The following is a 16,616-nucleotide window of genomic DNA, read 5'->3' on the forward strand; positions in this document are numbered from 1 at the left end:
TCAAAGTCCGTTTTATTCTATATAATCGCTAGTAACTTTTTTCTTTGATCTTTTAAAGTTGATGATTAATACTGCATAAATGCTCTCATAAGATCCTGCGACTACTAAAAAACTATTTAAAATACTTAATATATAGATTAATTAAAAATTATATATAAATTCCCACTAAAATACATGTCTCATAAATATCTTTTTGTTGTGCTCAATTTTTCGTATCAAATCAGAGATCAATTTTGATTATAAGTCTGTACTCTGTGAAATTAAAGCAGTAAATAGAATTCATGTAATAAAGTTACGAGAAGATTGATCTAGTTATTCTCATCTAAATCCTGAAAAGCCATAAATTACTTTCTCTAAAGCGTATCTTAAATTTGTGATATGAAAGCCTGGGTAAATGTACATCTTATCTAATTTTTGTTTCATTATATGCATTAATAATAAGGTATGTCACTTCTTAAAATTCAATTGGTTAGCCTTAAATAAATATTAATATTAAATATCACAATAACGTTATCAATAGTAATATAAATAACATTATCAGTAATATTATCAAAAATCAAATAATCTATATTTCTAACGTAATTTATATATAATAAAGTTATCCAGTAAGGGTAAATTATGTACATTTTGTCTAATTTTTGTTTCATTATATGCATTAATAACAAGGTATGTCACTTCTTAAAATTCAATTGGTTAGCCTTAAATAAATTTTAATATTAAATATCACAATAACGTTATCAATAGTAATATAAATAATATTATCAGATAACATTATAAATAATATTATCAAAAATCAAATAATCTATATTTCTAACATAATTTATATATAATAAAGTTATCCAGTAAGGTCGAATATTAAATATAACTTATGTACCAAGTAGCTTTACAAACATACATTTGAAGACTTTAAATTTCACGCATCCTTTTCCAAGTTGTACGCTTTGCTTCTACTAAAGTTGAAGACGGTTCGCTTTTAGAGTTCCGTCTATTGCAACGGAAAATCAGCAAATGCTCCCTTCGTGCCAAGCTGGAAACTAATTCGAATTCTTAAGCGACACACACATACACATGAATTCTCTCTGTATCCGCTGAAACTCTCCTTCCATCAGTTTCTTCCTATCGCGCGTATCTCTTCGTCTTTTCGCGTATTTCTAAGACTTGACCCGCTACGAGATGCACGTGAAACAAAGGGAAGTCGTGTACCGGTAACCTGGAACTTGGGGTTAGAGTTAGCTATAAAGCGGAAGAGAGAGAGATAGAAACAGATTACAGAGGACTAAAAAATGAGAGAGAAGCAGAAAAGGAAGAAAGCCGGGGATATCAAACTCCTCTCCCTCGCGCATCGCACATGAGTCGAGAGTTTCTAATTAAACTTAAACTTTTAATTGACTCGTTGTAAAGCAATTTCTCGTAAGAAGCCTCTGCACGCGCTTCCGCTCAGCTGGTTTTCCTCCGTGGTATCGTCCCCTGTTCCCAGCTCGGGATTCGTCTTCGTGCGTTTTCCTTATCTTTGCCACATTTTGCACCTTGCACGGTCGATTTACAATCTCGAACGTCAATCGATGACAATATTATCGAGATAAATGATTGAGAACATATTACACTTTTATAAATAAATAAAAACATTATTACATTTTATCGTAAAGCCAAGTTATTTTTAAGATCTGATTGTTATTTAAATTGGCTGAATCAGACAAGATAAAATTACTTGCGATAATTATACAAAGAAAAATGGACTTTTTCTCTAAATACACTTGGTTATACAACATATTTATTTTTAGCTACATTTGATTTGTATTTATATACAAACTCATTTTCTTTGTACAATTGCAAAAAGATTGTATTCTATTAGATAAATTATTAGCAAAACTTTTGAGATGTATAATATACTTTCGTAAAATTGATCAATACAAATGCATTCAGAAATGGAAAATAATAAATGTAGAAGCAGATATAGAATAGCAGGTATGATTGATAAGCGATGCTTTCAAATTAATTGCTTTGCAATTATTGCAATAATAGATTTATCGTATTATCTCGCGTGTCTTAAATTAAATGCAAATACGGGGATTGAAATCGTTACGACAATTAAATTTAACGACACCCATTTCGAGAATGATAATCGGGCACACAATCAATTTCGCCAATGTAGATGAGATTCTTATCAAACACCGATACTTGTCCACAGGGTTTCGTATTCTACAGCTGAATCGTCTTTCAACGGACCTCCAAAGACGCTTCGCTATCCGATCATCTGGCATTCTGAAGTATACGAAAGAAAAACGAAACGAACGGTCGGATTAATCGCTGTCACGCGTTACTCGAACGAATCGAGACTCTAACGGGACTTACAGTCTTTCGACTGCGCGCTTTCGTGTTTGTCACAGTGTGCTTAAACCACGTGATGAGTGTGTGATTCGCGTACTAAGAATTACGAGTCCGTCATCGAACGCGTACGTAGCTCGTGAACCGAGAGTGTCCTGTGTCGTTTGCCGTTCGTATAAGTAGCCCGTTCGCGCGACATACAGTAGAGTTTGAGGGTTTGACGCCTTCAAACCGCAACTGTACAATAATCCTGTCTTCCTCAAGGATAAACGAGACGGAGCAAAGGAGACATCGACAGCCGGTTGCCAGACGAATCCCAATGAAAATGTTACAATCGCTCAACGCTCTGGCGGGTAAAATCTCGCCAGGCTCTCCCACGGACAGCAACGCCAACAAGGTGCACATGCATAACAACAACAATAACAACAACAACGTGGTGCACCACCATCCCTACTCCAAACAGCAGGCTCAGCCATCTCCATCGCATTCGGCCAACGGCGACCAGAAGGAAAACACGTGAGTTTTTCGTTATTTTTACACCACGCTATGCACATTTATTTTGTAAAAAATTATTTTACAATTTTTGCATTTTTTCCTACATTTTTTTAAGAGAGAGAGAGAGAGAGAGTTAAATATAACTATAATGTGTTTTTATACGCCGACGCATTTTTTAAACCTTAAAGCGAAATATGCAGTTTTGCATGATAAACAGTAATTATTACACTCCAATAGATCGGTTTTTATTTATTTTTTGTTATTTTTCTGCAAGTATTTTTTGACAGCTAAAAATCGAACAGTTATCGTGTATTGTTCTTCGGAAAGCATTCGGAAATCTTTAGTAACAATAACTTTAGACCAAAGACCACAACAATACATACAGTACTTGAGACACGTTATTAATTGCAGTAACACAAAACGCAGTGATGTTTGCTACTGTGAATAATTACTGCCTAACTTGAAAGTAGGTCGGCCATTTTACACTGATAACGGGTTACGAGAATTCCTATATTATACCGGATGAGTAAATCTCGCAGCCCATCGGCAATCTGTTAAAATGTTTTGTTTACATTGCTCGGTTTACATACAGTCCTACACGTTACTATTTCAGGATTAATTAACATATTCAAGAGCTAACAACATCAATTAACGTTAACCATGTATAAACTAGTTCTTGCTCTATCTGCACCAATAGTGTAGTCAAAAGCCACAGCGAAACGTCACCTAGGCACTGCTTTTGTACTCGGTAGTTGTTACTTAACATATTGTGCCTGTGTAAAGGAGATGAAGGAGAGAGAAAGAGAGACAGAGCTATGGTCGCTGATAAATTTAAGATCTACGCTACAGATCTGTACTATAGCTAGATAGTATATATATATATATATATATATATATATATATATATATAAACATACATGATTAATTAACTAAGTCTTTGGAACTTAATCTAAACCTTGGTTTAAAATACTATTACGCGCGCTAAGTTTGTCACAATATAATTCACTCGACGTAGCAATGCTTGCAGAAACGCTTTGTAATGGTAAATCTTAAATTATGTAATAATTAATTAAATTTTTCTTCTCAAGAGATTGAAATAATGATATTTCCGCGACATATATATCAAACGTAGAAATTTGTTTGTCGTTGTTGAGGAAACCTTGTGATATTTTAGATTGACTTTTTAAACTTTTGCCTTTAGAACCGTCTTGATCCGCAAAGACCGGAGAAACGTTTGGAAAATGTAATTTAACGCTTATGCTATGCTATTTGTGGTTTGCTTTTTTTTTATATAATTTCATTGTTCACAGAAGAGAATGAGATATTGCTTGATATAATATGAAGAAAAAAAAATGTCCCGCGAGAGTATTCGATATGTAAAGACTTTCTTCATAACGGAAAATCGAGTGGAATAAAAGAGAAAGCGTATAATATTAGAAGTCTAACAGTAATAATGTCCTGTTTCTTCCATTGGAGTAAAAAATTCCCGGAAATATTTGATTAAAACAACAAGATTTCTTAAAATAAACATCGCACACTGATGCAATTGTATATCGATCATATTTCATCGACTCTTAGTTGAAGAGTGCTCGAAAACGTGTGGCCCGCTTACGTCATCGTAGATAACCCGTAACTTTTTCATAAGCACAGCTTTAAAAAGACTGTTTACGAGAACAAAGAGGCGAGCTCCTAGAACAAGAGCTCACGTTTCTACTCTATGTCCCCTTCTAATGGAAAAAGTATTTATGCGCGGAGAATGTCACGACGCTCTTCATCATCGTAAAGTCTTCCCTTTAGCTTGTGCTCTGGTATTCTTTCAGGAATCATAAAAGAGTATGAGAAAGAAAGAAAAAAGAGAGAAAAGAGTAAAGGTAGAACCAAGAATGCGAGAGAGAGAGAGAGAGAGAGAGAGAGGACGGGAAAGAAAGAAAGAAAGAAAGAGTTTGCGAAGAGAGATTTTTTTCGTCGTCTCGAAAGAGTCGACAGAGGGGTGTTGTCGCAACGGTAAAGGGCGGCTCTACTTCATTATTTTGTTACGTCGCGTGAACGTGTCTCTGTAGAATGGGAAGGCAATGAAGGCCTAAAATAACTCTCTGGCATTCCTCGATGTGCGAGGGCCCAGATCCTCTCCCTCGATCTTCGGTGCGACATTGCGCCATTCTTCGCCACTCTCATCTCTCCGCTCCAAAGTCTTCTTCATCTACCCCCTGCGGAGTGGATGTCGCTGAAATATGTACCCATCTTACGTAAAATGCGCGCGATTCGAAGAGCGGAATTTCTCGTACCAAAGCTCTAGATGTGCCGAGGACCGCTAAAGTTTCAATATAACGCGAATGATCTATAAAATTGAAATATCTAGTTGCACAAATCAAAACGAATATATAAATATTTTCAATTATTTATTCGTTTAGCATTTGGTGAATAGTAAGTTATCGATTGAAAGAGTCGTGGAAAAAAAAAAAAAGAGATTAGATATATTCATTTATCAGACATGTCTTTTTGAGGGGAGAAACGTTCGTAAATAATTCATGTAACGTAGTCAATTTCTTTGTATGACGCAAATAAAAGATAAAATAACGGTTTACATATTATATTTTCTCTCCAATAGCGATAGAGATGCTTTATCCAAGTTTTGTAAAATAAATATATAATGCATTTTACAAAATTTGCCTTTTTTTATATTGCATATTCCATCAAAACGTTATATAAAAGAATATGTGCAAATGATTGAGTAATACGAGCATAATGGATTTTTGCAGAGCGAGATAAATCTTTTTTTTTAATATAATTATCTATAACGTGCTCTGCGCATAAATCTCGTAAAATGGTATCGCTAAATAGAAAGCGTAACATATTGTCACGTATAATACCGGTGACATAAAATAAATGATATATCGACGTGTGCGTGCGCACGGCATACGATGTTTATTTTAATTTTACGCCATGCAAATATCGGCTGATATTGCCACACGTAATGCGTATTATTTATGGCGTTATCTGCGATATATTACCACAATGAGAGCAGTCGCATCATTTAATAAGCGATGTAAACAATATAAATCTTGATAAGCAATATATATGTTACATTTTTCTTTTAAATCGGATAAGACGATTGCAAGTTAAACTGTTACGTAAGTTTACGAGAGCACTAACAGCATACTAGATTCCTTGACAATTGTAGGGTTTAAGTGATATGTGCGGCTCTAGGGAGAAACTCGTTTAACAAAAGGGTCGCTGTGGACCCTAAAGGTCGTACGAGGATCCCTTTATCTAGATTCGAATGCTTTGCCACGCTGGAAACACGTAGAAATTAATTTCTGCTTGTCGACAGGAACGATTTCTATCTACCCGCCTCGGAGAACGATTAGGGTACCCTGCATAGTTTACTCATTGTGAATTACGTAAATATTTGTTGGCCTCGAGCAACGCGAATATAGTGTCCTACGTGCCGCATTTCTCGCATTATCGCGCCGTATCTAGACAAACGCGCTGATAATAATTCTTATCGGGTCTTACGACGCCATATTAGTCTCGTTCTCGCTCAAGAAAACGAATGCTCTCGAGATTTCTCTGTAATTGATATCAGAGATAGGTAATTTTAAGCAATATTTATATCTATTTAATAATTTGTATGTGCCAAATTATCTCATAAGACATTAATTAGTGTGTATCTTTATATAAAATAATAATAAATTTAATATAATAGATTAATATTATAAATAAATTATATATATATATATATATATATATATATATATATATATATATATATATATAATATAGATTATATTATAAGATCAAAAATATTAACACGAGTTGATATTATCTATATAAAGACACTATTATTTAATATGTCATTTAATTAAATTGAATTGAATTGAATTGAATTTTCGATATTATTAATTTGGTACTCATGATTTTCTGATTAATTTCTTTTTAATTATTATAAATTCGCGATATGTCTCTCGCAATACCCTCCCGACTCGTTAGCGACATTCATCGATCATATAGCGATCTGTCACCGCGTACACATTTCACCGCGTGCCATTAATCCGCGGAGCCGCTGCTTGCGGCGTGAGAGCAACATTGCGAGATTGGGAATTATATTATCCGACAGAGAAATTGGAACTCTCTGCAAACAGCATTACCACGTCATCCATCTTCCTATCGGCACCTCTCTACCAACGAACTTGGTCGATAGATCATTTTTCTATCTTCGAGTTGTCGTGTCCGGTCACGTATCCCGGCCGTAGATCCCTCTGCCTTCCATATTCTGCCTTCGTAGGTTTCACGGGTTATTCGAATCGCTCGCATACACTCGCCAGTCGCATTCGCTTTCACGAAAATTAAATCCGTATCGATGAAGCGTCAGACGCAAAGTCCGAAAGACCTCTCTTCCGCGCTTTTACCTCCGGTAAAATCGATCGCGCGTACGCGACAGACATGATTGTCGCTGTCCAAAGCAGACACGAGAAACACTTAAAACCCGCGCAAAGCTGTAACGGTGCAATCCTGTCGGAAAGAAAGATCGGAGAGATTTACGGAAGCCACTGACGGATAAATCAAGACATCGGACACAGAAAGCTCACGGCGATGCTATTGTTAGGCTTCGGTACTTCAGCATCTTTCTCGCGCTGACAAACGTTTTAACAACGAACGCGATCGTTTCTCGGATAGCAGACGTGAGATGAGACAGATAACACACGTCTGAATATCGGAACTTTTTTATTTCTTCGACTTGATAAAATAAACTTACTGATATTGATCGATAGTAAAATAAGATATGTATTTAATAGATTTATTTGTTTCTATTATATTGTATATAAATATGACAACAAATAAGAATATGATTGAAATTGTATCAAGTGTCAATTTTATCAGTTTAGAGTGTAATTTTAAGAATTTTAAGACGTTTTCTAAATATAATGTAAGATTTCATGACATAAATCGCAATTTTGAAAATTAATAAATTCATTATTTGATAATTTTATAATTTATTCTCCGATTTATTTATTCTGAGAAAATTGCGAAGGAATTTCACTAAATCTTTCAAGAGTGGCCCGAATACGCTCCCGGTGAACATAAAAATGAGATACATAAGGAATTGGAGAAGGGAGGGGGGGGGAGGGGGGAGAAGAAAGGTAACTTCGAGCACGCAGTGGTAGCAGTCTGAAAAAGAAAGAACGGTAGGAGAGACATCGTCTGAGAAATCCGACAAATCCAAATACAGAAAATGCTTCTGCCGAGCACGCGCCTATCCGCCACTTCGGGATATACCGGCATCCCTTTTCTTAACCTTCCCTATACGCGCATCCCCGACGAAACCATCCGCCCACCCACCCATCCTTTTGCTTGGACACGTGTGCAGACGCTGTTGGCTTCCCACTCGTGTCGGTGGTTGCGTTCTTCTGCGTAGGCGTAAGCAGTTCCCAAGCATGGCGTCGCCCATGTAGCACGTAGCACGTAGCCGTGATATTGTCACATGCCTCCGGTGCAAAGCTCCAAATTGTATCGTCGTCGCCGTCGCGGTGCATGTGCGACCGACAACGACTTTCCTCCGCGTGTCTGCTCTCACCCTCCTTCTTTCCGGCCTGTACCCCGTCTTCCCATACCACTTACACCGACGACGACAATAATATCCGACACGCTCCAGCTATTCCTTCTCTTTTCGAGCTGACGGCATTGTCTTGTAGTTTTTCTTCTTTTTCTCTCGTCTCTACCGCGCAACGATCCGAACAGCACGTCCGGAAGCATGAGACGTAAGAACGCGATTGGTGAGCTTGAAAATATACGCTTACTGTCTAATAGAATTTTCTTGGAGTGCACTAACTATTTTTCCCCGAATCTTCAATTTAAAATTAATTTCGACGTAATCTGTCATTGGTTCGGATAATTTGTCATAATATAAAAAAAACATGTTATCGATACTTTTTTTTTCTTTTCAAATAATTAAAAGATTGTAAATACTGCTTAGATTTAACGAAATTTGTAATTTAATATTTTAATTGAAATATCATTGAATTATATAATTATAAACTACATAATTAAATTTGCTCAATTATTAAATTATATCTACATAAACGTAATATATTTTTGAAATATATTATATCGGCAAACTGTACGCTCTTTAAATATCTATCTGAATAATTAAATATATGTACGTGTGAGACTAATATTAATGTAATGTTGTTTCATGAGGACACTTTCCAAGGTAAAGGTTGAGCCCGCGTCACCACATTCATGCTCAGTGACAAGCTGTTATCCCTCTTACTCCGCTGCTCGCGCTACATCAATACACTTACCGGATATTCGTTCATCATAATTCAATCCCTCCATCGTATCGCCTTCGGTGCAGTGAACCGATCAAATCCATCACGAAGCAAGGCAAAATTTTATCAACGAATTTACTTAAACGGATAACAGAGCCGTTACTTTGTTCGTTAATCCGCGAGTTTCCGCCGGGCTGGCTCGTCCGCGAAAGCGCTTTTAACATCCGGTAATCTGTCGACGGTAATCTTTTCAACCTCCGGCAGCCGCGTTTTGCAGAAGAGAGAGAGATAGATAGATAGATAGATAGATAGATAGATAGATAGAGAAAGATAGAGAAAGAGAGACAGAGAAAGAGGCATGGAAAATAGGCGCTCGGGATAGTCGTGAGCGCGCGATTTGACGATGCAATTTGTCAGATCTATAAACCAACCGCGAAGTAAGCGTAGCCACTGATGGATGCTTAGGTTGAGGCAATATGACTCGTAACATATTTCTCCAGCCGTGCGTTAACCCGCCGTCGCCATTGCGGCGGCATGAAAGCTGAACTCTGCTCTTTGTTTCCCCTCACCATTCATGTAATACGTACAATTATTTAATTCTCTATTCGCGTCCGTTTATTAACGAGAAATCTATTGAAGAATCATTCGTTCTCTTTAAAGATTCTCGAATGATTCTGACTGGAAAAAGTATGTATAAGCAAAATACAGAAATATTTGTAGAATTTTCAATCTAGAGGTCACGGTAGTAAAAAAGAATATATGGGAAAAAATAAATGGGAGACGATTTATCGGTGGCTCTTTCGGTGTTGCAATATGTCATATTTTTATTATCTATTTCGAACTCACACACGTGATCTCAATCACAACTCGTGTCAGAACATATATATACAACAGCTACATTGGATGTTTTTGGAGCTATGTTTTCGCATGTTACGAGTAAAACGGAACGGCTATATCCGTTACAAATGAATATCAAGGTCGGAAAGGCTAAATGTAAGGAGCAAAAAAACAAGATCGATCGAAGCGACTCTCTCGTGAAAAGTTCACGGTAACGGGTTCGATAATGTAGTTAGGAACTTTCTGTTGAAACTCTTGAGCACGTTTGTTGTTTTTTTTTTTTTTTTTTTTTTTACGTTTTGTATCGAACGCGCGCACTGTTTGCGAGTGTGCTTGCGTTAAAGGAAAAACAAGTACTTTTATTAATTATAGAAGCAAAATTACGACGCGTTCCGCTACAAAGGTTGTTGTGCAATGCTAATTAAATTTTAATTATAAAACTGCCGCGCCTGCTCGTGTCATTGAATTAATATATAACGATGACGCATTGAGGTCGATGCAAAATGTATATTACGTGTGTGTATATACATGCGTGCGCAATATTTAATAGTTTTGTATATTTCTTTGTGTCAACGATATATAAATTATACGGCTAAATGAAATAATCATACGGGAATGGATCAACAGAATCACTCCGCAGCGATGCAATTTATTTGAAAACATCTCCTCTCTCTGTCGTGTAATTTTTATCGTTGTTGAAGGTAAGGGCTGTTGTTCTATTTACGCGATAAATGCGATTTCATTGGCCGCAAACTTGCGAAACGATAAAGTGTAAATTCGCAATAGAATTCGGAATTCGTTGCAGTAGTCGTCCACGCCGATGCGTTGGTTTCGTTTTATTATCAACGTCGCTAGGAATCGCACGAATGTAGTGAAACAGGGACGCGAAGCAGCCAGGCTTGCGAGGGTTGAAAGGAAAAGTTGCTCTCGTCCTAGCGACCCACTTTTCGCGTTTCCCGCCGACAACTCGTCGTCCCGTATTCCCGGCGTTGTTGTTTACAGCGGCAGTCCTTTTGCAAACGAACAAGGAGCTTCTTTGTAAAAGGGTTGTTATAATCGAGCGACACTCACACTCCACTGCGCCGTGGGCGCTTTGTACATATCGCCGGGTATAAAGTATCGATATATCTCCCCGCGCGTCGTCCGAAGGGAAACGGAAATGCCTCTGTGCGAGAGACACAATTAATTACGCATAAATTACAGCCCGATCGCAATGCACAGGTGTGATGGATAATTGCTTCGGAAAAAGTATATCGATGCACATATCTTGAAAGAGCCTGAAGGGATGAAATATATATATATATATATATATATATATATATATATATATATATATATATATATATATGACACATGTATCTTATTTTAGATAGTATCTAAAGTTGAAATATCACGAGAATTTTTTTGATAAAAAATGAATATGTATATTATTTTTGTTTTTCTTTTTTTTTTTAGAACATTATATTGACATATATACGGCTTTGTGAGAGAAATGGAAATATAAAATTGTCTGCGAGAATTTGAATATAACAGATTACTATTTTGATACGATAGAATCCGCCGGATATCTATATTGTATGGGGTCATACACCGACCGGGCACGCGCTTACATATGTATGGAATCCTTGTCGTCGATGGAATTCTGAAGGCGTTGGAGGCGATTCTATTACGGTGGAGAGATGATAAGCGGAGGCGTAGCACGGCGAATTGAGCGTAATGAGATAAGGAGACAATCGATGCTTCCGCGAAGGGAGGCGTTTCATTGTAGATTTCATTGGCGATTTTATTGTCTCGACTCCTTCGGCTCACATCAAGTTTTATCGTACCGGGAAAATACCACCTCTACATCGCCCTCCGCGCACGCGCGCTTTCGTTTCCCTTTGACGATTAGAACTTTACACGCTACGGGAGCTGTATGAATAAAGGATAAGGGCATATGTAACGTATGTACATGTCGAGACGGCGCAACGTACGTGGTTGTACCGTATCGTAAACACGTGCCGACACGTGCTATCGATCTCGTATAAAATTAAAGCGCACGTCTGCAGTTCTCGTAGTCGTAGAGGCACTCGTAAATAATTCTGCGCGCAACTTGAGCCCTTGACCTCCGTAACAATTACCGTGATTTTCTAGAAGAAGAGTGACGGAGAGTCCGCGAGCTTATCTCGCGAGAGTGCGAATCCCGCGCGGACCTGATGACAGAGAGTCACCGTCTGGCAACGGCCGTTCGGTTCTTGCGGTCGCGAGTTCGGCAATCGAGCCGTCTATTAAACCGAGCAGAGAGTGCTTGAACTTGATTCCCAGAACACGCGATTCCGCGCGATCGATCGCGGCTCCGCGGTTCACCCACCTTTTACCTACCCTAGGTATAATACTTGCTCGCACGAAAGGATTCTTATCGTCTATTTCAACGTCTGCGCTTGTACATATATGTGTCACAAAGTGCTCTGCACATAGAAAGTGAAATTAACGGAAAATCAATATGTAATTATTCACACCTTCATTTATGACAAATATCTATTAAATATATATATATATATATATATATATATATATATATATATATATATATATACATAAAATTTTGATACTAAGTTTCATTGTTTCATTCTTTATTTATCTTTCAACATTTGCGGTTAAAAAAATATTTATATTGATTTGGAATAGTTTAAATGTATTGAGTCTGTCCGAGTTTATATATTCTGTGTGATTTATCACATCACGTGTAACACAATTTATTTTTGCATTAAATTATTGAAAGCACGTCCGAGAAGTTTTATTTGAAACGTATATTTCCCAAAATATCATGGGTCGAGTTAAACGAGGTCTGGCGATAATGACTATCCCGTAATTTATCTCGATTAGCGATACGCCCACGCAACACGAGAATGATCGATCGGGTCGCAAGCTTTTCGACCTATCGAGCTATTTGTGTCCTTGTAATGATATAACACATTATTAACGTAATTATGAATAATCGGTTCGTACGAGTAATATTTTCCGATTACATCTTTCCTGTATATTATTAATCCGAATGTATCCCCGGGAAACGGTTACGGTTGATATAATTACAAAGAAATCGATTTATCCGTTATATAAATTATGTATTTATTACATGTATTATTTACATATTTAATTTTTTATTTATTTTCTGTGGAAAACAAGTTACAGCATGATAATTGGAAAAATTCTAGTTTGCAATCCCAGCTCTCACACGCGATAAAATGAAGCAAAGTCTTTCGTGTGTTTTTTTTTCGCTTGAGATAAGCAACTGGCTCTAGAAGAGAAGCACTTCATGGTTTAGTATTTCCTAGAACTTATCCTTTTGTTTTAGATCCGTCTTCCTACAGAAAGCAGCTACACGAAAGTCCACTCCAACCACTTAGCGAAAACTAAGTTACGAAGTAATTTTTCATTTTCCTTAACTGCCAGGTGTCTTACTGTGTATCGGTTGATTCGATGAGAAACGTAGAGGAATGGCTGTAATCCAGTTAGGAAGTATTTCTTGAAGCTGCGCTATTAGATCTCTTCGATTCGCTTCCATCTCACTCGCCTTCATTCTTTACGAAACCATTGTAGTAGATTTCACGATAACTCACAAATACGATGTTCCCACCAATAATAGAACCGAACGAAGATTGATTCAATATATATTATTCCTTTTGTGATATATGTAATATGGACGTCACACAAATTTTAGAGTAGAATGGTTGATAACATTTATAAAAAAATTTATAATTATAAATAAATATCGTACAAACAAATAAAACTCAGTTTGTTCTAATATCAATTATAATTGGATTATTATAAATTGGAAAGTCAATATATTTGTTTTATACATACATTTCAAAAGTTTGCTGAAATTTTCTTTATTAAATTAAATTAAATTAAATTAAATGTAATTATTTAAAAAATGTTATGATTAATAGTAAAGTTTCACGCATTTAAAATTAATTTTTTCCTTCAAAAATTTATCATTTCTTTATGCATATTAAAAAGAGTGATAAAAACGTGATGAGATGTTTGAAATGTGTTATGTCGAGAAATTTAGAGTTCATAATTAAAATAATAAAACAACTATAAAATACATAAACCGCGTACACTGTATACTATATAGAGTCTGAATTTTTAAGCAATGTATAAATTAAATGTATTGATAACTAATTTTTACAAATTCTTTCTTTTAAGAAAATAAGCTAGAAAAATACCTTTAATATTAATTGAAAAATAAGATATTGCTATCAACTTGTACTCCTTAAAATTAATTTATCAAAACTTATAAGTTCATAATCATCAAATTAAATACTTTTTTAATAAAACTTCTCTTTAAATTTTTTATAACTTCAACTTATTATTCCTGTCAATTAGCACTACTCGTATTATTGGCTCTTAATTGTTTTACAATATATTTTGCATTCAATAATATAGGATCGATATCTCTGTGCGATGAAGTGCGATATTCCATGAAATATTATACGTGAACAGTCTGTTCCTAACCGGCGGCGAGTTTCGTGAGTATCGGCGTGAAATTTATTCGATGGGCTAATAACGCGGTTGGGTCGCAGCAGACCGCGGTAGTATCAAATTCAACCTTCGATTTTGCCCTTCCAACCCTCACCGGGTCCCTTCGAATACCTATATATCCACTGACATCGACTCCACCTACGCTCAATCCGGGAACCCGCTCGCATTAGCATGTTATTGGGCGGTTGTTTACTTCGGGTTAATCGTCACCTTTGGCGCCAACGATGCGGCAAGAGGACGAAAGAGGATGAAGTAACAGAGGGTCGTGGCGATTTCATTGACGAGCGATTCTTTCCGAGTCGACGACGATCTAGATTGCTTGACAAAAAAAGTAAATTGTGACTTGACGATCTAATTTTTACGTGCAATCAAAATGGATAAAAAATTTAGAAAAAAATATTTAAATTTATCTTCGCACAATTAGCAATAGTATTAAAGTTATTAAACATCACATAATTTCGTAGATCGTTATAGGAGATATAATTCACATATATGTAGCATCAAGCGGTTATGTTATTAAAAATATTAACCAAAGTAAAAATTTTACTTTATCTAAACAATATCTGTAGGGACATGTAATATAGTACGTGTGATATTTTACAAAAATATTTTATAATTATAATTTTACAGTATCAGAAATAGAAGAAAGTTATCATTAATTGAAGTGATAATTCAAAGTGTCGAACAACATGTAGATTTCAAATATTCTTATTTGATTATTAATAATAAAATTAAGAATAAAATAATAAATAATTAATATTAAGAATAGAATTATTGAGAGTATTTAATACTTAAAAAAAAAAAATGTAAAGAAACGCAGAGATATTGCAAGATAAAATTATTGCAAAAATTGTCACAGTTATGCGCGGCCCCTACATTTTCGTAATTTTTTAAATATATAAACACGTTCCGACAACAACACAGATACATATACACAGGCATGCGTGCATTTCTCTTCTGTCGTAACGTCGCAAATAAATCGTGACTGGATTTAATTCTGTCAGACGGTGTCGCGTGTCTCGTCGGTGTTAAAATCTGCAGATGGCGAGAGGAGAGGTAAGGCTTACTAGCAGGATGGAGAGTTAATTAAACGAATAAATAACGTAACAAAGCCTCGGTGAGGAATCCAGAGACGATGGGTGAGGAAGGATAAGAGAGGATGACACAGGGAAACGGAGAACATGAACGTGAAGCGAGGAACAGAAGCAAGAGAACACGACCGCACTCCTCTTCCTGATCCTCTTTCAGACTCGTCGTTGCAGATATACGCCACATTGTCTGCGCCTTCTATTCTTCCTCACCCTAAACCTGAAAGCACGCGATGTCCTGCGATCCTTCGCCTCTGCCTTTCATCCTGTTTGTCATTATTGCTCGCTATCTCTCCGTCGACGGTTCTCCACGATTCTTTGGCAATGAGCCGATATTTTATTGAGCGTCGTATTACGTGCCGTCGTTTTTCTAGCCGTGCGTTAATTAAAAAACTCCGAGGCTATTTAACGGCCTTTCACACACGACAGAGGTATTTGTCACAACTTTATTTATCGAACTAATTTTTCCAGCTGCTTCGGAATTTGAAAATTTCAAATAAAAAATGTAGAGTAAGAAAACTGATGGAATTTAGTAAAAATCGTGAATTTGTAGTATTTTATGTATTATTTTACATATCTTTTTACGTTACGCTTTTATAAACTTTTCACTTTTTCAAGCGTCATTATCCATATAGAATAGCTATTTGATTTTTCTACTTATTAATTTATGAATTTCCCAACATATTTCTTTTTTTTAATAAATTCTCTTCTTTCTCAGACTTTTGAGCTTAAAACTTAACTAACAAGGTACTTTGTTTCATAAATCTTTGAGTTTATGAATTTTTTACATAGACCCTGTACAGGTCTCATCTTAAAACTAGAAAAGATTTTAAAATATTTTAAATCGGACGAGAACGTCTGCCCTCGCGAAAAAGACTCGTTGACACGCAATTCGAGAAACCGTAAATTAGTCTCTTTGGATACTTCTGGGGTACGGTGGACCTGCTATAAAAATCTGCGATTGCTACCTTAGTCCTCTAATTTTGCCATGCCACGTAGTCGCTTGCTCACGAGACATTGGGAGAATTTCCATAGGCAGATTGAACGCCTTCACGAGCGGCAAACACGCGAATTGGAT

General features: G+C 36.2%; 1 protein-coding gene across 17 annotated transcripts in view; it reads left to right on the plus strand.

Annotated features, from left to right (window-relative positions):
• Nucleotides 1-16,616, plus strand: part of LOC140664251 (CUGBP Elav-like family member 1-A) — a 528,745-nt gene that overhangs the window by 214,748 nt on the left and 297,381 nt on the right. For all 17 annotated transcript variants that reach the window (XM_072889205.1, XM_072889211.1, XM_072889210.1 and 14 more), the window contains one exon: nucleotides 2,189-2,841. In XM_072889205.1, the coding sequence (XP_072745306.1) occupies nucleotides 2,645-2,841 (197 nt within the window). In that variant the 5' untranslated portion in view covers nucleotides 2,189-2,644. The remainder of the gene's footprint in view (nucleotides 1-2,188; nucleotides 2,842-16,616) is intronic.

This window comes from Anoplolepis gracilipes, chromosome 3, assembly GCF_047496725.1.
Source record: "Anoplolepis gracilipes chromosome 3, ASM4749672v1, whole genome shotgun sequence".
Classification (NCBI taxonomy): Eukaryota; Metazoa; Arthropoda; class Insecta; order Hymenoptera; family Formicidae; genus Anoplolepis; species Anoplolepis gracilipes.